The 24,449-nt window shown below is 47.6% G+C and overlaps 6 protein-coding genes across 6 annotated transcripts, besides 1 other annotated feature; 4 read left to right on the forward strand and 2 right to left on the reverse strand.

The window, feature by feature from the left end:
• Positions 1-5,779: 5,779 nt before the first annotated feature.
• Positions 5,780-9,893, forward strand: NFIA_000660 (uncharacterized protein; the record flags this gene model as incomplete). Its single annotated transcript, XM_001258618.1, has 6 exons — positions 5,780-6,035; positions 6,093-6,448; positions 6,502-6,733; positions 6,781-8,089; positions 8,183-8,367; positions 8,407-9,893. The coding sequence occupies 6 exons, from the start codon at positions 5,780-5,782 to the stop codon at positions 9,891-9,893; spliced, it is 3,825 nt and encodes a 1,274-aa protein (XP_001258619.1).
• Positions 9,894-13,054: 3,161 nt separating this feature from the next.
• NFIA_000670 (uncharacterized protein) lies at positions 13,055-14,072 on the forward strand (the record flags this gene model as incomplete). The annotated part of the gene is made up of 3 exons (XM_001258619.1): positions 13,055-13,157; positions 13,222-13,351; positions 13,415-14,072. 3 exons carry the CDS (start codon positions 13,055-13,057, stop codon positions 14,070-14,072), a joined length of 891 nt encoding a protein of 296 aa, XP_001258620.1.
• Positions 14,073-14,102: 30 nt separating this feature from the next.
• NFIA_000680 (putative short-chain dehydrogenase/oxidoreductase) lies at positions 14,103-14,955 on the reverse strand (the record flags this gene model as incomplete). The annotated part of the gene is made up of 2 exons (XM_001258620.1): positions 14,103-14,708; positions 14,758-14,955. 2 exons carry the CDS (start codon positions 14,953-14,955, stop codon positions 14,103-14,105), a joined length of 804 nt encoding a protein of 267 aa, XP_001258621.1.
• Positions 14,956-15,930: 975 nt separating this feature from the next.
• On the forward strand, positions 15,931-17,662 carry NFIA_000690 (Zn(II)2Cys6 transcription factor; the record flags this gene model as incomplete). The annotated part of the gene is made up of 4 exons (XM_001258621.1): positions 15,931-16,284; positions 16,340-16,624; positions 16,704-17,482; positions 17,644-17,662. The coding sequence occupies 4 exons, from the start codon at positions 15,931-15,933 to the stop codon at positions 17,660-17,662; spliced, it is 1,437 nt and encodes a 478-aa protein (XP_001258622.1).
• A 637-nt stretch (positions 17,663-18,299) lies between these two features.
• On the forward strand, positions 18,300-20,181 carry NFIA_000700 (carboxylesterase family protein; the record flags this gene model as incomplete). Its single annotated transcript, XM_001258622.1, has 4 exons — positions 18,300-18,464; positions 18,512-18,701; positions 18,749-18,839; positions 18,897-20,181. The coding sequence occupies 4 exons, from the start codon at positions 18,300-18,302 to the stop codon at positions 20,179-20,181; spliced, it is 1,731 nt and encodes a 576-aa protein (XP_001258623.1).
• Positions 20,182-21,927: 1,746 nt separating this feature from the next.
• Positions 21,928-22,923, reverse strand: NFIA_000710 (SDR family oxidoreductase; the record flags this gene model as incomplete). The annotated part of the gene is made up of 4 exons (XM_001258623.1): positions 21,928-22,118; positions 22,184-22,500; positions 22,561-22,829; positions 22,882-22,923. 4 exons carry the CDS (start codon positions 22,921-22,923, stop codon positions 21,928-21,930), a joined length of 819 nt encoding a protein of 272 aa, XP_001258624.1.
• A 1,288-nt stretch (positions 22,924-24,211) lies between these two features.
• Positions 24,212-24,240: a microsatellite.
• Positions 24,241-24,449: the final 209 nt, after the last annotated feature.

Here is a 24,449-nt window from a genome sequence, read left to right on the forward strand (position 1 = left end):
CGGATCCACATATGCTAGAATCAGCGCAGTGTATTTTGTAACTTGAATGATCTTCATTCTCACCCACTGTAAGAGTGTTTCTCGCCTAAACTTCCTGATTAAGGTAGGTGGCAAGCACATTGAGCTTCTCTCATATTCAGGAGCCTCATTCTTTCTAGATAGTACCACTGTAGGAATATCGTCATCTATGATTCTATGTTCTCCTTGGCTCTCCTCATGTGCCCTCTTGCTCACGGATTTAGCCTCCTTCTCCAACCCCAGCATTTTGAAACCATTTAGGATCCTGCTTCTGATCATCTCATTGGCTAGTGGATCTCCATCTGACGGACTTTCCTCCTTTTAGGGCTCGCGGCGTTCACACTCCATCCCCTGCTGAAAAAGGAGCTTTGAGCTTGTCCTGATTTGACCTCGCCTCCGCTGGTGGAGAAAGAGGGGCGATCTTAACCCCTTTCTTCCATTTTCACGGGTTCCATCCAATCCGTCGCTGCAAAATGTGCCATCTGAACATAAACATCAACATTCTCAGCATTGGGCCTAAGGTGAAGGGTGGCAACAATTCCAGCATCTAGGCTGAAGTATAGAGCTATCACTTCGCTCCAAAGCTTACAGCTTCTAGGACATCTTAATAGACATTTCAACCTCCTTCTAGGCTTAAATACTATACAACTGACGGAGAGACAACTTATTCAAGCCCTTAGCATGCTTAACAAACCGACACTCCTTTCTAAGTCTCATAATTAGTCAGCCATTCCGCGCTAAATTAGTATTTACATGGTAAATGCATACAGAGTATACCCAGAGTTATAAGAATGTGAAACAGTGAGGGACTTGTTGTTAGGGCTAGTGTCAGAAAACATTGCTTGCGAACGCAATAATAGGCATACCTTCAGCAAAAGGATTATATATAGCGGATGTTTCTGGAATTCTCACAGCAATGCCTCAGGAATGATGCTCTAATTCTTTTAATCTAGCTAAGCTAGTATATATAACAGGAAATCCGACCTCAGTATGGAGAGTATAAACCTCGCTAATTTTTCTGTTATCCCTTGTGTTAAAAACGGCGGTAGATTCAAGCAATCTCAGTGGTCGAACCCAGATTCAGTAGACAGTATCGTTCTAGGATTTATCAACATCGGCCAGTATAGTTAACAATATGCTCATAGGAGCATGAATATCAGAATATAGTTCTTAAAAATTAAATATGACAAGGTGAAAACTCATAATCTCATGCAGGTCGGAATCCTAAAGCCCAGTAGGTAAGAACTTATCTCACGCCTTAAAATCTCTACTCTATTGCCCTTGTTACAGTGACCAATTTAGTTGCCTTCATTTCACCACACTATATGGCTATTTTCCCTCCATGTGAACCAACTTGGACCAAGAGAATTTCCTCCACTATTCCTCCCTGAAGGTGCATATACTGTATTGGAATCTCACTATGTACAATGCTTAGGCCGACCTTGACCTGTATACACGACCAGGACGTGAAATTAAATCTATTGAGCAGCTGTTATCGGACCGAAGATCTCAAAATCAACGGAATAAGGTAGGAAAATGGATTAATCTAAGGCTCCCTCTACTTCGCTAACTGAGACAGGAATCAAGCTCTGCAGATTGGACATCGGACGGCTGGGGAACCGTACGGATACAATACTTCAAATGATTCAGTGGTGCAAGTTCATCTTTCCGGGCCGCACAATCGCATCTAGTACCAAGTGAAGAAGGCACAGGGCCGCAGCCAGGCTGGAGGCAATCAATGATAGCCAGGTGGCATAAGGAGAACATTGACAGTGATATCAGTCGGTCGACTGGTCTCATCCATGAAATAGTTCGTTGACATGATCAAATCCTAGTATATCTTTTGACAATACACACCAGCACATAGCGCGGATTTGTTGGATATCCGTCTCCATTCAATGTCTTTTCACAGTCGGCCTGCTCTTTCCAACGTACGAAGTTATTATTCATTCAGCCATCGCCCTAATGATTCTGATTTTAAGATGGGAGATTGCTGATTCGACGAGGCGGTTACATGTTTGAAAGGGACCAGTTTCAGATATTTAGACAACCAGAATAAGCAGATAGTACAGTAAAGCGGACATCATACATTCATTGGATGGCTGCTGCGCTCAATTATATATGAAATACTAATTTATATTGACAGAAGATAAAAGTGACTGATCTCATTAATGATTTGCCTATCTCCTCGCTACTTCAGCAACTCAACTTTCCACACTTAGCACAGGAGGACCTGTATCCATAGTCACACGCCTTTCCAGTCGAAGCATTGCATTCATAAACATGGTCATTACGACAGGCTGGGTTAATCGCTGTATTACCGCAAAATTGTCCCTGGACTTTGTTGCAGACACATTTGGTCGCAGTGCAGGCCCTCTTCTCAAACTAGCTCATGTATTAGATAACAAGATATCCACGTTGGACCTGTGGGGAGTGTTCACATACGACGCTCTCGAGGAATCCTTCTATTGGGGCCGCAACTGCCATGCGTCCCTCCAATGGCTCAGCAGCTGGACCAGGTTCCATTGGTCCTGCAGCCGAAGCACGGATCAAGGCAATAAAAGCAAGAAGGGCAGTATACTACTTTAGGATGAGTAACAGTTGACACAGCACCGTGTAGTCAGGTTAGCATTACCTTCATATTCGAAGATATTGCACAGATGGGTAAAACAGTGAAGATTGTAAGTCAGAAGGACCGGCGATGTCCTTTCAAGTGGCACGTACTGGAAAAGTTGGGACATTATATAGTTATATAAGGGTGTACAAGTCTGTGAATACAACAGCTATGAATGATATATTGTCACAACCAATCTTTTCAAGACCCCTCATTCATGGCCTGATATCTGTACAGACCAATCAACATCTCTGGTAGTATCCTATCATAACCCCGCATGGGGAATTTCTCTGACGTAACCCAAGACACAACAGATTATATTCAAGCATGAGGATAGCAAACAACTCAATTTCCATCAACAGGAGAACATGAACCCATCGGATGACTCCCAAGTGGCTGCTTATGACCAATGCAAGTTTTTCATATGCGAGCCCCTCCTTTTCTTTCTGCCTCCATTTTGTGGCAGGAATAACACAGAATGCACAGGCCATAAGCCCCTGTTCTTAGAGTTCTGAGAAGTCCACTCAGCATCATTACACTGCTTACCACTTTTTCTAATGTAACCAAAGACAAGCATGTGAACTCCACAAAGTCTCAATTTCTGAATAAGAGAATACTAACCCCACGAATGCCATGTTTGACAACATCAGCATCTGTGCACGGTGAAGGGGCCCGCTAGTCAAATGTAATGTGCTTGACATGAGTACTGATGTCCTCAGTTTTTCCTCTCCTGCCTCCGCGGTGGATTGGATGCAGAAAGGGGAATTCAGCTCATTCTGTCAAACTATCTTATGCAATACATCTGGCTACCTGGACTCAGCTAATCTGGCTAATACTGCTACCACATCTGACACTGCAGCCCCAGCCAGGAAGACTAAAGAAAGGGCTGACTCATGTGACCCTCATGCATTTGACCTTTCCTCAATCCATTACAGTGTCGAAGTTCTCAAGCCACCATTGTCAAGACGGGCAAAAATCCGCAAACTATCTTATAATTATAGACGACGCAAATGGATTATCGACCAAAATGTCTACTCGTGGCAATTCCGGGGTCTTCGGCCCAACCAAGTGATCATCAATATCATAGTGTTGGCAGATTCATTCGTTGAGTTCCTACTAGATTTAAAATTAGTCAGGGGTCAATCAGGTTGGCAGGGAATCCTGAGCAGCCTACTAGTTCATTAATGGTGAATATTAATGACAGCTTAATGCCCACCTTCGTGGACGTTAGTGGTTATGGTGTCTGGTACGGGCTTGAAGAATCAGGCTTTTCTAGTACGACCTATCCGGGCACACGTGGACCTCCTGCCATGGATCTTGACCTGGATCAAGCCGACTGGTCTACGTTCGACTAGTATCCATTGGAAGGGTGAAACTGGTAAGGCTGATGCAACTTCTCTGTTTCTCTGTCTGTCTTCCTGGCCTGTGATTGTACCAGAGGAAGCTAAATACTAAGCTAAGTAGCTTTTAAACAATCAGCACTTAGCTTTATGACAGAGCACGAAAAATGCACTCGTTTAGGATGACTGTATATTTATACGGTAGCAGTCTTATCTCAAACTCTCTAACCAACTTAGGACTTTATTAGAGAGATCAGATTATCAATGTTATATACTAGGACAGCAAGATACAAGCCACAGTCAAGTTCCTCTTAATGCTATGTTTCTCATATCAAAATTATTAAACCTCAAGGTGTGCGTGGTTTCAGTGGACAACTAAACAGAATCACTTCTTAATTATCTTGCTTAGCATGATCATCCTCAACAGATACCATAACTGTTACTCACCAAGCATGCCCCTCATCATCTGCTCCTTACCAAATATAATAGGGCCCTCTATCTCGCCTTTATCAATTGAGAGCGAGCCCCTTCCCTGAGCACTAATATGATACAGTCATCGCTCAGATCTTTTCTCATCCAATCTGGATGTACTCCGTGCAAGCTTCATATTTCTCAGGTAGCGCCTTAGTTCGGCCTCGCTCATCCCACACATTGAGCTTTAGCTAAAATCCCCCGTGCGTGTTTTGCATTGCGCTACGACGGTCTAACTACTTAACATATGGGCGGAATGTCGAGAAGACGTGAACCTGGGTACTATCTTCTTAGATACACCATGGTCTAACTTCAGCTAGCTTCTTCTCTCGCGAGAGAGCCGCGTGCTCCATCAGTCGTGCCAGGGGATTTTGGAGCATCGCGTCCGTTTGCAGACCCTGGCGCAGCCACTGGTCATACATATTCGTCACCAGCTGCCAGGCGTGCTCTGTCTCTGGTGTGACAGGCCGAATACAGGGCTTGAATAACCCTGATATTTCCTTTATAGTCAGCTCTATTAAGTTCTTACGAACGTAAATTTGGATTTCGCAATTATTCTATACATGCAGGCCGGTATAGGCGTCACCTGTGATATAGTTGCGGCGGCCTCTGCGTTGCTGCACTTCTTCACGCAAATTTCGCGGCAATTTCTGGCATTAAGGCAGAAATATGCCTTTACTGCAAAATTTCTGATGCTTCTTCGACCAGCCTTTATCACTTTCCTTGAGTCGGCAATCCGGAATGCACTAGATCTATGGTTAGTGGCTGGGATTGCCGCCCTGTCAATGGGCCACTCACGGCTCGCTCCTCTTGGCAAACTGCTTCCTTCCGGGGAGGACATTGAATGTGAATGCGGCCAAAGACACAGTTGACCATAGGCTGGGCCCGAGCTGAAAAGCCACCACGGCGGAAGCCACGCAAGGGTTGGGGGAAGTTAAGGTGCTGGCTCACATGAGTAGGGAAGGTGTTGAAGCTCCCAATCCTCAGAGTGTCAAGCACCCCCAAGTACAAATAAAGAGATCAGGACACAGATCGAACTAAACTATTTCAGGTGCATTTTATTACCCCACTTTACTCAACACCATTTATTAAGGGTCAACCTGAGGCTCACAAGCGATCGGCGCTCGGCCACCAGAGCCCTAGGTAGTCAATCACACCTCACCTTAATTCATGCTAGTCGACTTTGGGAGCCCGCTCTGAGCCTCTGACTCACGAGGGGAGACACTGGGATAAAGCGACCAGCTGGGGATACAAATACCCTGCTCATTTGGCCAGTATTTTATTTGAACATTCGCATTTACTCTCACAATTCGCGGTCGGCTTCATTCCAGCTGCCATGGAGCGAGTAAGGAAAACCTTCTTCAACCCTCTCGCAACCTCGAAGGCCCAGGTTGAAAAGATCCTGGAAGGCCTCCCCGTCGGCTCTGCACACCCTTTCAGCCTGGAGCAAATCCTTCTTTGTCGAACAGAAAATGGCATTGAGGAAATCGATATCTCTTCCTACCCGGAGAACTTCTTTTTTAATGCCATGGACTTGGGCGAGATGGGTGAGATCCTTTTAAGGCGAATGGCCGGCTTCCAGTCCCATCTGAGTATGTCTTTCTGCCAATGAGTACATGGATGGAGATGTGAATATTAACAACACGCAGAGGTATTTGAGGACTTCCAAATTACACAAGCACCATCATCAACATTTAAGATCCCTATCGTCTCAGACCAAATTACGATTCTAGCAGTTTCTGAACGAACACCCACTTACTACGACTTCTGCTTCGCGGATGAATCGTGTAATGCATGCTGCTGGCTTGCAAGAAATACCTTCCCGGGTATCACCCACAGCGGAGATATTCTCAATGGACAGGATCTCCTCGATTATGTGAAGATCAACAAGGACTCTCTAATAGAGAAAGAAATCTGCGTGTTCATCTCCGGCTACCAGTCTACACTTATCACAAGGTTCTTGGGAACACACCCTGCTTTGCTAGTCGCCGATCATGTGGATAAGGTATGTTCAGAAACTAGCCTTTTCCCTAGCATCGATTGACTTGTCGTTGACAGGTTCTTTACATCATCCCGGTGCCCTTGGACGCAGCGACAATTGGAGACGCAACCATCTGTTGCCCTTTGGTAATAAAACGCGATGGAGATTCGTTAATTTATTCGATATTGCCAACCGCAACCACGGACCGGGGCATGATGTGCGACAGTAACAAGTTGGTCAGCCCTGCCTTCCCAGAAGCGATAAAACGCGCCGACTTCACTATGTGTACTCCTGACCTAACTACACGAAGTAAGTATCAACGAACGAAGCTATGAGCAAAGCTAATATGTATACAGAAACAGCCCCAGCGAATGATTCAGTTGTAGAGGACACAGCGTCGAATTCAGAAAACCTGCGTAAGATCATCACCAAAGAAAATGCCATCTTTACCACCGATTCAGCCGCTCTTCCTTCGTTCATTGATCTGGAGAAAACACAAATCATACGGTTCGGCACTGGTCTTGAATTCAAACTACCAGATGAAGAGGTACCGATGAGAGAGGAGCCCTCCGCTATTGTTCTGCCATGCATCTTCGGTACCGAGCTTCAAGGCCCAGTTCTACTTGCGACCGGAACAGTCCCTTCGAATGTCCCATTTCCCAATGAAAATGCCCTCCGGGACTACTACAAGCAACTCAAGAATGCCGTGGTGATCGTCGACGAACGAATGACAGATAATGCCCGGAATCTCGCATCTGCCTACCGAATCAATGCACTCTTCATCGTTCAACTCACTCCAGAAACAGAGCCCAAGGATACCAATGGTGTCATTTCGTTGATGGATTTGGCGAATATCAATGCAGTGACGGCACTCGCAGGACCACAGTCCTTGATTCTGGTTCAGATCTCTGAGAAGTATTACTTCTACAGAGGCATTGCCAATCGGGCACACCTCAATACGTCGGGACTGGCATTTGGCGCAGATGTAACCAGTGTACTCGAGTCTGTAGGTATCGGCTCCATTCTCGATCCGAGGATAGAGCGAGTCATTAACCTCGGCGACGCCAATTCGATCGTCCTCCCAACTACCGGCCAGTTAGTCCAACCCCAAGATCTACAGAAGTTGTTCGAAGAAATTTCAGTCGACCAGATCCAAAACCTGGAAGAAGACATATCTGCGGTAGTTCCACAGCTCCAGGTGCTTCTGAACCAGAAAGACCTACAAGAACTCTCCAGAGCCCTGGTGACTGCACTCTCCACCAAGATCAGCAACGCTGCAACCCCATTAAGAGACAGCTACACCAAATTCCTAACACAGGATTACCGTATGGAAGATCCAAAATCCGTGCAGAAGAAGAATAAAATGCTTGGCGAATTGAGGAAGATTACAAAGGACATGCAAAAGGCCCTTGAGCCGGTGATCTCATGCCTGGCTAACATGATATCGTCTCAAACGACTTCGAAGCGAACGCACGATCTGAAGCGCCTTGTTCGCCAAACCACCATTCAGAATAACGTCGAGGCAGTGAAGTCCATGACCTTTGAGACTCTCTCGGGATACCTTGAGGAATACGCGGGAGATATGGGTGTTATGCTTTTGAATATTGAGACGACGCCCTATCGTGAGCTTTTGGGTAACTTGAAAAACAGCGCCATTGATGCCAGGTATGTGCAACCAGCTTGAAGTCAGTCCTTTTCTGGGCAATTCTCCCCATCAAGCCTCCTAAAGTATACTTCGAATGACACTAACTTTTCTAGCCAATGTTGCGCCCTCGACTCGAGAATCCTGCACCTGGAAGGATTCGATGCAGGCATCATCATGGAACAGTCGCAAACCAAGCACAACGGCCCGCTCAAAAGCACCATAGGACCCTCTCAGCCCATCCTGGCGTTACCCTACCTAAGCCAGTCATCAGGAACCGGATCAATGCTAGCCTGGGTCTGTTGGGATGAATTCGTCAACCTGAAAAGCCCCTATACAGTGCGATGGATGGAGAAATGCAATGAACCGCACATCGCCGCGCTCCGAATTATCATGAGAAGCACGCTTGGTCAAGCAGTCGCGTCCAGAGAACATGATATTCAACCCAGCAGCCCAGAGACCGGCCATTTAATGAGCGCACTGTTAATGGCCGCCATGTCGAAACTCGCGGCGATGAGGACATCTAAGCCCGTGGAACTAGAGAAAGCCGAGGATACCGTCACAAGGTTAATGCGCGGACTCTTCGGTAATCTCTTGACAATCGCCGGCTCAGGAATCCGTCCCCTCAGCATGGTCTGGCAACTCTTCGGTCTAAATCCCCAGTACGACCTCCCCACAAGCTCCGCTGAGTGGATCTGGTATGAAAACGTCGTCGCACTATACCCGTATACGGGCTGGCCACTCCGACAATTCCACGGAAATCTAGAAAAGCTCCTCGACAAAGCCGTCATCAGGGTCGTGACTAAGAACGAAAATCTAGCCAGGATCAAAGCAAGTCGCACGGCTGAGATGGTTAAGTTCTGCAAGCTGAGGAATATCCAGCTCGAGCATTCGCGCACTATCATTACCGTCTTCATGCGCATGCTTACAGCGGAGGATATTGATCTCCAGCCCGTCGCGGCTCGTCTGCTCGCGCAGCTGCCGCATAAACTGGAGAGACAGTCGCAGAGTTACACTAGGATGATCATGTACCTGAACCATCTCGCCCGGGGAGGCGAACGGCGCGTCAACGACGACCTCACCGCCGCGAACGTCTACACCTCGCGCTCCGCAACCTTCGCGGAACTAAAGAAACAAGTCTGCGAAGCATGCAAGAGGAGCGATTGGGCACGGATGAAAGAAGCCTGCCAGGAGATAATGACCAAACATGTCGAAATCGCGGCGCTGTGGCGCGTCAAGCCTGAATCGCTGAAAATCCAAAACATGAAGCTGTACAAAGCGCTGTTAGCCGCGGACTTCGACGATATTGACCAGAACACTCAGATTAAGAACATTGAACTTACGAGACAAGTCCTCGGCGATGCGGAGAATAAGCGTGTTCCGTGGCAGGTTGGGAAGAAGGGTCAATTCGGGAGTAGCATCGAGCCTCTCGATGAGGTCTTTCTTCATGAGATTATGACGGGGGAGAAGTCAGAGCCGGCACCCCCTGCTACCATAGATGATTTTAAAGGGGAAGAGGAAAGGGCCATGATTGAAACGGAAGATGAATTCGCGGAATTCGAGTCGTCGTTGCGGGCGGAATTCATTAAGACCATGCAGAAGAACCTCTCGGCCGAAGAAGTCTGCGACATTATAAATGTTCCTGTCTCCGCGATGCGTGTTTTCATCAAGGCATTGAATCCAGAGTTTATTTGGGAAGATTTGGCGGTGAATTTCAAGAGCGTTATTCTGGAGTTGGTGAAGGATCGATCGAATCGGGTGGAGAGTCGGCCTGTTAGGAGGTTGTTGCGGATTGAGGTTAGGAAGAACTTGCAGATCGAGGGGTGATATTTCAAATATTGCTTTACATCCATTTTTTTATGGGTTTTTATAATCTAGCGAAATTCGAGGTCGGCGTTGGAAGGCTATACCTTTGTATTTTATATGAGCATTACTTGCCTTTCTATGTAGATCTGTTGTAGTGATTCATTGATCCTGTAGCCATCCTGAAGTGATACAGAAACAATACCCTTGCCAAGGTTATCCTTACCTCCATCTAAGCCAACCTCTAGCCTGCACAGGACTTATTACCTAAACTAAATGGGATGAAGTCCTGGCTAGCGTACTTCACGCTTTCCTTTCATACTTTCATAGTTGCGGTCACTTCTTCCGTAGGAGAGAGCGGAATTCGATCCCATACGCACGGCCCATGTTCGATGAGCTTGGCATCGGGCGAGGGATAAGCCTTTTGGGTGGGTTAAGCACGCTCGGCATCATTGGTATCTTCCTGCTACACTAATACGGCTCCAAACTCAGGGCAAAATCGAAGTTTGCCGTGTCATAACCCATAGAGCGCTTGACGTGACTTTCAATAGGACCTGAACATAGGGTCAGTTTCTGCCATTCGCAGTAACTTCTAAGAAGATGGCCTTGGAGCACAACCAGCATTAGCTCGGTGCTTACAACACTAACAAGGTTTGGGAAACGGGCCATGGAATCCCTTTGCTGAGAGTTACATATATAGTCATCAATAGCCATATAAGACGTGCCATATAGTATCTGTGTAGCTAACAGCCTTCTCAATATTCCTAGTGAAGACTGCCAGAAAGACAAAAGTGCTCAGCATAGATAGCACTGTAGTCAGGGTGTGGTTGTAGTCAAAGTAGTCCACAAGCAATCCATTACTGATCAGACTGACGATGACGCTGACCTGACTACTGTTGATAAGAGCAGCCTGCCAGACTGGATAAAGCTGATATGATGGCTGCTGGTTGGGTTCTGGTGAGCCTGCCGCCAGTCTCCACGTTAATGGCGATGCCATAGTCCTCAAGTTCCCAGTTATTCCACCCTGCCCGATGAAGCCGAGTCCAGATGAGTCTGAAAAATTTAGCCCGAGATAAAGCCCCAGTATGGGAACGTAGTGTTGCCAAGTACGGCGCAAATCTGGGAACTTTTCAAGTCGGTCGACGCATTTGAATTGGTGAACTGGTTCCTCAATCTCCCTCTAAATGCCACCACTCCCTTCACATGCACTGTGCACAAGGCGCGGAAGCTTGGGTGGAACCGTGTTGATGATTCTTACGATGCCTGGATCCGGACTTTGCAGTCTTACGAGAACGCTGGAGTCCTCCCCAACCATCGCCAGTTCCATGCACCACATATCCTCGTTGAAGGACCAACAGGCTGGCACGCAAATGCAGAGAAAGCAAAGGCGTTTTGCTTACATACTATTTCTATTTGGCTATGAGATCCTGTGCGAAATAAAGCATTGGATGCTGTATTATCTGGCGAACTCCAACTAAACCACAAACAACAAAGCAATTCCCCCCCGCTCCGAGTAATATGATTTCAAAGATACCAACGCACTGTATGATAACGTATTTAAATATATTGCGATTCCAATCACCCTCACGTATAGTAATTTCCAAAACTCGGAACCTACTTTAAGTCGAATAACGCCGATCGTGGTCTAGAATTTGATCATGCAAGCATAACAGGATCTTGGCCGCATTGAGCAAGAACCCATCACACTGTTCGGCAGCGCTGGCCTGCAGTCATGACACATTGACCGAGTGCATTAGCAACAGCCCTTTCAGCAGTCACCCTCAACCGCGCAAAGTAGTTGATAGTCCTTGCACACGATGGTCTGGCTGGGCTGCATTTCGAAAAACGTATCTCAATACAGCCCAGTAGTTCAAGGTCTGAGTATGCAGTTGCTCTACGTGGCTCCTTTTTTGGTTGATCGCGGACAGGATTATCCGGGCAATATTAGAGCTAATCGACAATGTGAGTGTACTGTCCATGATCCGATACCAAAACACCACGCACAGTCCATTGAGTCCCATTGGATGTGTAGCCATGTCTGGTATACTTGGGGAAAGAGCGCCGGAATCGCCGGATCGTGTTTTTCTATTGGGACTTTATCATGCCTGAAGGTGGAGTGATCTGCACGCAGACATTAATCCAGGCAATCAAGGGGTAGGCAGTGGAAATTACATTTTGAGGATTGTACTGTGTAGCTGAGAATAATCGAGCGAGCTGAAAGACAGAATCAGTAATGGTCCTAATGGATAGAATTTGCATCAGTAAAAAGCATGCCCTGGGATCAGAACTCTAGTGTCACATTTCTCCAATTTGCAATTACTTGAAAGACGCCATCGTCCCAATTATGACTGCTCATTTGCCTCAAGGGGCAATAGTCAGATCAGGGATATGCACGCCAGTTTCCTCTTTTTCAGTCAATATCCCCAGAAGGGGTGGATAGGTGGTAGCAAGCATTCAGTAATCAACAATGGCACCGAGAAAGCCTGATCCTTGACGGACAGCCGCAGCGTCATACAATGACAGCAGATTCTATGTGGAAATCCTCCAATGAATGACTCTGGGCGATATCTCCGGCAGCTGTTGAGGCTGAAATGGAAATGATCAGGAGCGGTGGTCAATCGACTCAATCCACCTAGTGCTGGTTTATATATATACACGCATCACCCTTTCATATTACTATAGTCTAAGGATATTTTTTTTAACCACCACCATTTTAAACTTATAGATATTATATTAATAATTTATATATAGATTAAAATAACTATAATCAATATATGTCATGTAAAAATAATAATTTTCTATATAGATATTAGATAGGCCTGAGGTTCTACCTAAGGTAAGAGAACCATTAGAATTGTTGATATTGTCTAGGCATACCGCCTACTTAGATAGGCTAGTGACTACTTATCTAGGCTTAGTGGTGGGTTTTACAGTTTAACTCACAAAACCAGAATGGGTCAGGGTTGATTCTGAATTTCTGAATTCTAAGATTTAGACTTGAAGTCACAGGCTTCACAGCAGTTTGGTTCCAACCTGGGTTGAACTCACCCGAACTCGGACTGAATGCAACTCTAACTGGCAGTGGGAAGGTATCACATGACCACCGGAAAATCGGCTGGGGAGTGGTGGCCTGACCTGCGTTCTGACGGCAGCTCTCCTCGTTTATCCGCAATCCAACTGCAGACATGGTCGGCAACGCACCCAAGCCCCTCACTCTTTGTAGATCATGCCGAGCCTGTGCAAACAGCAAGCGTCGTTGTGATCGAGGATTTCCCTGTTGCAGTCGGTGTTTGGCCCGAGGACTCGATTGCCGATATGTAAATGAGACCATTCACGACTGGGGTGGGATCAGGCCTGGTATGGAAGCGGCCCAACGCAGTAGCTTCTTCGCCTACAGCCCAACTCCATCGGCCTCTCCGGCTGGAGATTACAAAAAGCTACCCCCAGCAGATCGTCCGATTTCTTGTGCATGGCATGCGCGAGTTTCCCATAGCATTTGCGCATAGCAGAAAGACACATTTCATCCACCCGGATTTATAGACAAGCAAAACGCCGACACAGATTATAGCAGCTTACGACTTGTGTAAGCTGCATACACAGATTGGACAAGGAAAGGGCACTGGGATGGCCACGCTAGGCCCCCGGCTTCGGCAGCAACTGATCAATCTCCTCCACCAATTCATGCACGCAAAAAGCTTTGAGGAGCTCCTCGCCTGCGCACAGGCATTGATTCTTCTTCAGTGTATTGTCCTGCTACGCGACGATCAGAACATGTATTCCGATAGGGTCAGCTGCAGCCTGGCGGATGTCGGCCAGCGTCTCTGGCAACAGGCCCCCTTCCAACTTCCACATACGCTCAGTCCGCGACGCGCCTGGATATACGCAGAGAGTGTTCGGCGCACCATCATCGTGAGTTTTATGTTACGAAGTGTATACTCTTTGCAAAGAAGAAACTACTCGGTGCGTACGCCGTTTATCGATTCATTGCCATTTGACGTTCGCACATCGCTGTGGGATACTCCAGGAGAGGCGTGGGCAGACGGTCCTTCTAAAGCCGAAATGGTGTCTCTGCACGAATACTCCGGTATGCTAGAGTCAGGGCAGATCCATGATATCACCCCATTTGGAAGTCTGATATTAGCCGCTTGTAGGGGAGTAGCTATTTCAGAGATTCCATTTTCTGCAGCGCTCCGTCCTCAGTAACAACACCTGAATCCATGTGTCATTGAGAGGCTACCGCAAAAACTGCCTCAATACCTTGGATAACATCGCCGTCATTTGATAATAAACCTCCTGTCTCTTGATCTCAAACGCCTCGAAGATCTCTCGTGCCGAACCGACCGCCACCTGCTCCTTGCCGCGGCACAACTGGCTCCAAACATCATCGATAAACTCGCACAGTGGCATACCTATGAGATGGCCGTCTTTGAGATCAGGCTGGTGCTTGGCGTCGTGCAACTCCGTCTGCACAGCAGGGGGATAGATTTCGATCACTTTGACATTCCCCAGCCCATCCTGAAGCTGCGTTCGGAGGGCGAGAATAAAATGGTGCAGCGCGGCCTTGGAGGCACCATAGGTTGGACAACGCATCATGGGAACCAGGGCCATCTGGGAGGTGGTGAAGGCGATGGCGGCAGTCGATTGCTTCTGCAGGTGGGGGATGAATGCCTTGGCGAGGTGCACGGCCGAGGAATAATTCGTGATTAGCTCTTGGTCGAAAACATCCATATCCACAGACTCCGGCTTGCTAAAATCAAACGGGCGCTGAATGCCGGAGTTGACAAACACGCAGTCAAGGTCGGGATTTTCAGCAGTCACATCCGCCACGAACTGGGGAATCTACTGGGGGTCAGCTACATACATTATGGGACCCCGTGGAAAGACATACCTTGTCAGGTTGCAAGACGTCGATCACCTTTGATTTGACCTTGTCGGTGCCGTGTTGCTGGACGAATTCATCCAAGTTTTCCTGCCTGCGTCCGGCAATGATGGTTGGAATACCATTCTGCACCAGCTTGTTGGCTAATGCCTTGCCAATGCCTGAGGTGGCTCCAATGATGAGAACGTTTTTGTATGGGAACGCCATTTCTGGGTTGACCTCTGCAAGTAGACATGGAAGTATTTTCCTCTCATGGAGTAACAGCAGATCTATTTATCTTCTATGCTCCTGTTCAGACAGTCAGACTTTCCAAGTCCATTAGCAATGGTTGGTTCAGTCTACACAGTGCTGTGCGGGGACTAAACCCAAACAAAAAGTTGCCCCGGCGGAGGCTAAGCCAGTTTGAGATTATAGTTAGCATCGGCATCGACGATCTAAAGTCTTTGGACTGATGAGCGCTCCGTAACTAACTAGTTAGTTATAATTAGGTTGACTATCTTCAGTTAGTAGTCAGTCAGTAAATGCTTGATAAGCAGTCAGACTTCCTGTACGGTTCCTCTAATTGCCAAGATAGCGCAGATTGCTCATCCAAAAGCTTGGAAACAACACACTGAAATATTATTGAATTATATGACCGCTTGCCCGATTTGGAAGTGATTTGATTCCACCGAGCCGTCCCTTGGCGATAATATTCGGCGGTATTCGCCCAATATTCGGCATATATTCGTTCATTAATAAGCCGAACCCCTGCCTCTAGTGGGAGGCATAAATAGTAGCTAGATAGTCATTCGTTTAGAAGAATCAGACCTTCATTGGTTTTCAATTGGCCATATAAATTACTAGTAGTTGGCGAATTGAACTAGTACTATTGATTTCAACAAATATCCACTATCGTACTCAGGTAGCCGTGCCAGGTGCTCCCACCCTGCTTCCTGGTGTTGAGTAACGTAATCAGTAAGCAAGTAGCCATTGCAACTGAGCGGCCACTTTCCCAGTCAATTCCAAAGCGTTTAATTCAAAGCTGTTATTTAACTAAACTCGAATTTGTGTCACCTAAGGGAAACTGAAACCAGTGCGATTCCGTAGGTTAGGGACCGAACCTGATTATCTGCACTGCTGCGAGTTTGCAACTCTATGTAAGACTTGAGAGCTCAGTTGGCCTGTGTACATGGTTAGAGTCACATGACTGCGAAGAGCTTACTAAGCAGTTTCACCAGTGACAGGAGTAGGGATCACGTGGTCTCGTATAAAGTGCTGCCTGCCAGAACTCAGGAGCTAGAGTTGGAGCCGATGCGAGGAAAGAAAAATTCTCTGATCATCGCTGCCATGGAGATGGAATACACCCAGCATCCCTCCTGCGGCTGCTCCCCACTCCATCTCCCCGGGGAAGACTTGCTCTCCGCTGGTACGACACCGAGCCCCCCGGAACATAGCATATCGAAGGCTTTATGCCTACGACCTCCAGCGAATCGTCTGAAACGACCCCATAGAAAATCTCGTCAGGGATGTTTCAACTGCAAGAGTCGGAGAATCAAGGTACATAACTTGCGTGAGAGACTCTGCATCACTGAAACTGAGCATGGTATAACAGTGTCAAGAAACAAAACCAGCGTGCATGAACTGTATACGAAGAGATCTAGGCTGCGTCTACCCAACTAAAGGAGACACTAGATGGCGACTATTGATAGCGGATTCAGCTCAGACACAGATACCCAGGGAATCGCCCATCCCCTCACCATCTCCTCGAATTTCCACCTCCACTGTCACCGTTGACGACCTGCGCTTTTGGCATCATTACCTTGTTGATGCGCGACCAGGTCTCCCCATTGGAGATGAGGGCACCTGGTCCTCGCAGATACCCATCTTTGCCCACGATGTGCGTCAGTTTGGCCACCACATCCTGCCCCCAAATCCATAAACGTATGTAACTGATGGTGATGATGATGTATGCGTAGTGCCCCCACCTCCTCCATGCATTGCTATCACTCGGCGCATCATACTGCGCCCTGGCCAGTCCACAAGGATACCAATACGCTCCCCTTGTTATTGCGCATCGTGGCAAGGCTCTCCAAGCCCTCGGCACCATCCTTGCTAAGGGCGACAACTGCACCATTACTGAAGTGGACAGCGCTCTAGCGACATGCTATGCACTAACCTTCCAAGCCCGCCATATGAGTGATGGTGTTACTGACTTCGCGGTCATGGTGCGCGGCTGCAGTATTATGATAAACTGGTATTTCCGCCACGGCCGAAAGAGCAATATCTTCAGTTGTCTACAGACTCCGGAACAGACGATGCAAACGACGACCCTACCATGGGAGCCACAGGCCCTGACGGACCAGCATACCATAACCAGGTGTATAGCAGCTCTGGAGAGGCTACAACCGCTTCTGCGCACAAGTGAGCATCATACATTCTATAATGCACTACGGCTGTGTTATGAGTCGTTACTTATCTCATACCGACATGCATTTATTCGGCTTACAATGATCTATGTCACATGGTCATGCATGGATAATTCAGAGTTTCATACGTTGATTGCACCTCAAAATTATATATCACGGGCACTATTTATGCATTATATCACCATCGATTCATTCATGCGCCCGCTATATGCCAGGCTTAGCCTCACAAGGAATCTCCAGTCTAACGGGGGGCATTTCCTACTCTATCGGTGGGCAGAGAATATTTATGAGGGGCTCCCAGAGCCAATACAGGGTTTGGTCTATGACCTGTACCAATGCTTTCTTCTAGACTTGATCTCGGATATTGCTCTTAACAGAGCATATTTTCCGCAGTGGAATCATGAACTTGGCAGGTTCATTGCGTTGCTGCGCAAGCGTATACCAAGTGATGTATTAGATTGGCATGATATTCATTAGGAATGAAGAAGAGTGAATTATCAAATGGCTAATAATCCTATTCTGAACACCGCCCTCTTGCAGTTGAAATGCACCTGACTCAGAATTAAACACTTGCAAGAATTTGGTGAGACTACTGCAGAGATCTAAACATTGATGTGGACACGGCCTTTGCTCGTAGACCGTCATCTATTCATCACCATATTGCACCTGCGTGGCTGATACCAATAGGTTCCAGTGAATACGCATGGAGCAAACCAATGGACACTGGACTCTGAACCTGTGAGTCAATCTATGCGAGATAATGCGAGCGCAGCCTAGGTGTATATTGCATAATTGATAAATGTCCATAAGCTCTCCCCTTTCAAAGTCATGAGAAATATCAAATCAGACGGATAAGAACTGAAACCCCACCTGGAGTGGCTCGTAGCAGAGCTGACCGATGACAGGCTAGGGGAGCAGCCTCGTTTAGTTGACCAATCAGGACGACGACGAATGCGAACCGAACATAAAGAGCAACTGGGTGTACTAGGTGGTATGGGTCCCGGATCCGCCCCGTATTGTCTGGCAGATATGCGAACACTAGGTAGCAGCTTTCTTGTCATACCGGGCTCTTGCCCTATATAAAGGTCGAAAACATGTTCTTCTCAGTGACTCTCAAATCGACTATCCTCACCGAAACTGTTCAAAATGTTGATCCCCTGCTCATTCCTTACTCTCATTGTATTGGCCATTGTGTCAGAGCTTGCTTCTTCTGCGAACGTTGGCGGCACCTTCGAACGGGGCCATAAACTCCCCCTGCTGAAGCTTCCATACGGGACATGGCAGGCCCATCAATACAATGCCGAAGCAGATGTAAGCCTTTCGACAAGCTTGCTACCCTTCGGGCACTAATCGTTCAGGTTTACGTATTTCGCAACATCCGCTACGCTGCTCCTCCACTTGGCGAACTACGCTGGTCCAAACCGGCACCCCCCGAATTCATTCCTGGCATCCAAGACGGATCGTACGGTCATAATTGCATTCCTGCTCCAATCCCAGACCAGTTTTTTATGCCAGGCGTCAAAGACCTCACGAAGAATTCAGCTGAGGGTAAGATTTTGGGCCCCGACTGGGTACAAATCAACTCACTCTCTTAGACTGTCTCTTTCTCGACGTTTACGTGCCCGGAAAAGTGGTAAGAAAACGCCAGAGATTGATTCCAGTGGTTGTTTGGATTCATGGCGGAGGGTAAGTCGTTCGATCTACCTCCATATTAGACTTACTCAAACTCGGGCTTTTCTATAGGTACGTTAGCGGCTCCAAGGACCAGGCAATAGGGACGGGATACTATGATGGCACAAGCCTTATCCAGCAGGCAGATAACAATCTGATTGTTGTAACTATTAATTACCGCCTGGGAGCTTTCGGCTTCCTTGTCGGAGAGCCTCTGCGCACCCAAGGAGTCTTCAACGCTGGTCTGCATGATCAGCGAGCTGCCCTTGCTTGGGTACAAGCATACATTCATCTTCTTGGAGGCGATCCTGGCAGTGTATCTGCCTGGGGTCAGTCTGCTGGTGGTGGGTCTCTGATGTATCATTTGATTGCAGAAGGTGGGAAGCTTGATCCCTTATTCCGGAGGGCACTACTCCAGAGTCCTTCCTTTGCAGTCAACGCAAACCTCCAAGTGAATTACGAGCTATTCAGAGACTTTGCAGCGGCTGCACAATGCCCAACTGAAGGGGAGGATGCGCTCCGCTGCTTGCGCTTAGCAAATAGCACTATTCTAACCAGGGCAAATGAGGAGGTGTATTTCGGTGCGCCGGTGCCAGATGGCGAATATATCCGGAATCCTGCTCTGTTCGAGTACGCCAGAGGCAAGTTAAATGCCTTGAACCCTTTCAACATAAACAAAAACAGTCAAGCTACAGACAAGCTATGGAAAAGAAAACTAACCATAGCCTCAGGAAACACCTGGAAACATATCGAGTCAGTAATTGTTAGCCATGTTATAGACGAAGCAAGCCTCGGCCTCCCCAACCCTATTCCGGAGGGCCAGGTAGAGGCTTTTATTTCTAATAACTTACCCCCGAACGCTACCGAGCAAACTAAGACAATAGCCAACCTCTTTGAATCACTCTACGCCAATTCAACTCAGAAGGAAATGCTGTCTGCGTTATATAACGACATTCTCTACACTTGCAACTTACGGGCTGTTCTAAAGGCCTACCCGAGCCCCGCTTGGGCGTTTCAGTTCAGTTTCCTCGATGGCGTGGTAAATGGAAAGCATGCAAGCGATATCCCCGCGACATGGTATAACACGAAGCTCCAGAGTGGTATGAAACCACTATTTGGGCAGTTCCAACGGTATATAACTAACCATGCACGGACGGGAAATCCAAATACACCCCGCAGCAAGAAGCATGAGCTGGAATACTGGCCCGAGGTTACCGGGCTGGAAGAGGATATGCCAGGAAATGTGTTCAATATGAGCAACTGGGGATTTGACATTATACAAGATAGCCAGATGCCGAAAAGCGTCTGCGATGCTTGGAACGCGGCGCTCGTGGAGGCTGTTGAGTTGAACCGCTGAGTTGTCCTGAAGTGGACTGGGCTCTTCCAAGCTGACAGTCTGTTCTCTCTTCGTTTGGTGTTAGGCACTGTTGGCTGATCGCGATCTAAATTCACCATCCTGGTCATCATTACATTCAACTTCAGAAAGTATTTGACATATTTAAGTTGAAGTTATTGTTTCTGGGACACACCGTGACTAAGTTCTAGTTTGCACAACTGCAAGGACTTTCGCCTTCAATCATAGACCAGAATCCATATGGAGTATGGCTGATGACAGAAACCTGCAGGAGCTTTGTGATAAACCAATAAATTCATAGCAATGTTCTAGAATGGTAATTTCATTTACTTGTTCCTGTAGTTAGTATTCTTCTTTAGTCATCTCTTTACCTAGTTGATAATATTACTCCTCCCTGATAATGACACTACATCGTGCAGCCCAAGACTACCACCTCGCATGCCTAGTAGAGGATAGTATTATACTAAGAATGGTAGTAGTATAGTAGGGGTGCTACCATAGCTTAGATAACTTTAGTGTAGGGGAACCCGGAGGGAATGGCTTTAGATTGAGAGGATTAGGGTTAATTGGACTCGCTCAAAGATATCTTGTAATATAGGTTACACCAAGAGCTCTTTCTGCCTTTTTGGATTGCTCTAGAAACCATTACTAAGATCGATTCTGGTACCTGAAGTAAATCCTATGCATTCGGTGTACCCTAGCAGCGATGTCGCATCAACAGCGCAAGGCTGACACCCGCCAGGGGACGGCAGACGTTATTCAGACAGCTCCGGTCCCCCTGAATCAAAATGCGACCAGAAAGGCGAGACCACCAAGCAGTCTAGGCGGTCCGGAAACGCAGCGCCCGCCTCGAACGGACTGAGGCTGGAAAGCAATTTATACGAGCGCTCGCTGACGGCGGAGGGCTTGAACAACCCTGCATTTTGCACGCGCCGATTTCGATGAACGTGGCGACGCTGCGAAGTTGCTACTCCAAGAAAGTATCCCGCAGCCATCAAGGAACTGATTACAAAAGTCATCCACACCGCAGAACCACCGCAACAGACAACGAAGAGGAACCTGGTCCCAAGTAGCGGCTCAAAACCCACCAGGTGGCGGCTCATCCGCAGCGCCAGCACCGCATATCTTCTCTAAACGGCATGCTCGGGAGGTCATTGGTTACGACCTAATGCACTACTACAGGTCACGGAAGCGAACCCACGCTGAGACCGTCCAACCGATCCAACAAACTACCCAACGAACGGACGGCGGCTGCGCAGCGGCGGCTATGCTATCACCTTCACCAAGTCCGCGGACTGGTGGCGGATCAACAACCACTGGTTCATGGATGGTTTTGGCCCTGAAGCTAGAATTAAGACCCGTACTTTGCCCGTGCTCGCCAAAGGCATCCAAGCGAGGTCGCTGAGCGACCGCAGCGCCGACGAAATCTGCCTGGAATGAGGAAAAAGAACCTATATACTCGTCGCCAGGGGCCGCCGGCTATTCAATTTCTCATGTACTGAATATCATATTCGTAGCCCTATGACCAGGAGAGGCATCTCTCCGAGATAGACTCATGGTGTACAGAAACACTGCATGGCACTAAGGTGGCCATGCCATGCGGATTTAAGGTTACACATGTCAATGAGCATCTAGAATCGGGTGTATTGATGGATACTTCTATCTCATGGAGTGTATCTAGATGCACGTGTTACACATACACCAATACCTAGGTGTATCTGGTGTAATTAATATAGCGGGGCCCCAAGTTTACACCCACTGCTTGTTTCCAAAATGCGAGACAAATGCACCACCAGATCCGCCCTCGATGCTTGCCTTTTCCCAGGCCGATCTGACATGTCGGACGGATTCTTCCGGAGTGATTGGGCCCTTGAAATGAGGCGCATATGTTGCGAGCTTGCCCACCAATCCCATCAAGCCTTGGATCTCTTCTGGAGTGGCTGCGGGTATGCATCAATCAAAATGTCCGGATATTGTAACCTTGCAGGCAGGCAGGAATACGTACCATCCGCGTAGCGGCCCACCTCCACCAAGCCTGGGCTGATACTCATGAACAGCACACCATCTTTCTTGTACTGCGCGTTGAACTTGGCCACAATGATGTTCATGGCGGCCTTGGAGGCAGCGTATAAAGCACCAACATCAATCTCGCAATCGTTGGTCAAGTCGAGGTCGGCCACACCGGTGGATATAGTAATGACCTTCTTGACCTTGCCCTTCAGGACAAGAGGGAGGAAGAGGTGGAAGAGGTGGATATTTCCGACGACATTAGTCTGCCATAGCTGCGATGAAATAGCCTCGACTTCCTCGACCTTGTTGCTCCTGTTGAACACAGTCAACCACAGACCACCCCACACAGTAGCCAGAGGGAAGTAGACCTACAATGCACCGATGGGTCCATAGGCGTCCAAGTAGGGCACCAACGCTGCGTTGGCCACAAGGTAGTCGATGCCACGCTCGCCGACGATCTCGGCCGTGTCGGCAGCAGCTTGCTTCAGTGTGGCATACTTAGTGAGGTCCGCATAGAGAATGTGGACATTTGAACGGTCGCCCAGCTCTGCAGCTATCTTCTTCTCAGTCGCAGCTTTGTCGCGGACCAGACCGATGACCAGGTTCTTCTGGTCTTCCGAGATTTGCCTGAGGAACTCGAACTAGGCTGCATTAGGTAAAGACAGTGCATCGCACGGTAGAAGGAAGACTCACCCCAATCCCCTTGGACACTCCAGTGATAACGTAAACGGACATATTGATTGGATGGGTAATAATTCTAAGTTGGATGAACTGTGTGCGGGGGGGATGCAATATGGTTACGGTAGATGTTATAGTTCATTTGGTTTGATAGAAAGAAGATGCTCAAACAAGGGCCATATCATATGCCAGGTGCTTATAAATGCAGCTCGATTAATAATAGAATGGGATGGAAGGGCGGCGACGACACTGGATGGGAGCCTTATTGATTGTTAGGCTTGGTGTTCTTATCTCACCATGCAGGCTTGTGTATATATGCATCGCTAGGGGCTTGCCTCTAATCTCCTTTGACATAAGACATGCAGCATTTGTTATCCATACAGTAGAGTAGAATGGCCTCGGGCAGACTTGGCCAGGGACACTAGGTCAGAACCACTGACTCTAGTTAAATTAGACCGATTTGTAAGCAAGGCAGCAAGGAAGCCATTTGTAGTAGTAGTAGACCTGTGTGCTGAATGTGATATGCCAATGGAATAATGAACATGAACATGAACATGGACATGTTCACTGAACAGCACGGTTTCCCGGACCTAGACATTTCGTAGGGCAGCACCATGCCAATTGCATGATATTATCCCAAAAGAATGCTACCAGAATCTCAGCCAGCTACGAGGACGCGCGTATGCCATTGCTTGCCTCTGCACCCTGGGGAGAAGGGCCTTTCCCTATATATTCGTTTCCCCACCCTGCCCGCTATTAGTCTCTGAATACCAACCCAAGCTAGGTCACCATGCACTACTACAGTGAGGTGAGAAGGTAGACTTGCTTTTGAAATCACTTTCAGTCAGGATGGCCCTGCACAGTGTAACCACATGTCCTCCGAAGACAACAACAGGGCGCGCTATGTAGGACACAGTGGAATACCACCGCAAGGATGGTGGGTCTGTTGGTTCACTGACCAGTTTTGCGTAAGCACAATATCTCGAAATACGCAGTTGCGAGTGGTTGCAAGACGACCATCTTGACAGGAAGAACTCACTGACACTAGATGACAGATAGGAAGAGACGTATCTCAGAGTCGGAGCGGCCTCTCAGGCCGAAGTGGATTTGGTGCGACCTTGGTGGAAGGTGAAGGACTGTAACCATGCGTTGGAGTTGGGTCTATGACTTGGAGAGCATAGAAAAGCCTCCTCTGATCCGGAAGGGATTTAAACGGGCCCCGAGGACGAGAATGACTGGCTTGATACGTCTAGGTCTACTATCTGTATCGGTTATGATACGACATACTTGGACTACGAGCTTTATTGAATGTAGCGGGACTAAAAAGAAGCGAGAGATCGGCTCGCCAGGTCGCCAGGTCACCAGGTCACCAGGTAGATGACTAGTAATTACCAGTAAGGTACTAGTAAATACTAGGTTTATGCTTACTAGTTTGCTTACTAAGATTTTTGCATAGGTTGCCAGGCTAAAAACCTGATGACCTACCTGTATTGGATTACATATTGATTAGTAATAGTAGTAGTAACTACTAGTAGCTACTAGTAGCTATAATAAATTACCTACCTGGTGAGCTTTGGTAATGT

This window comes from Aspergillus fischeri, genomic scaffold (genome assembly GCF_000149645.3).
Source record: "Aspergillus fischeri NRRL 181 1099437636265 genomic scaffold, whole genome shotgun sequence".
NCBI classification, from domain to species: domain Eukaryota; kingdom Fungi; phylum Ascomycota; class Eurotiomycetes; order Eurotiales; family Aspergillaceae; genus Aspergillus; species Aspergillus fischeri.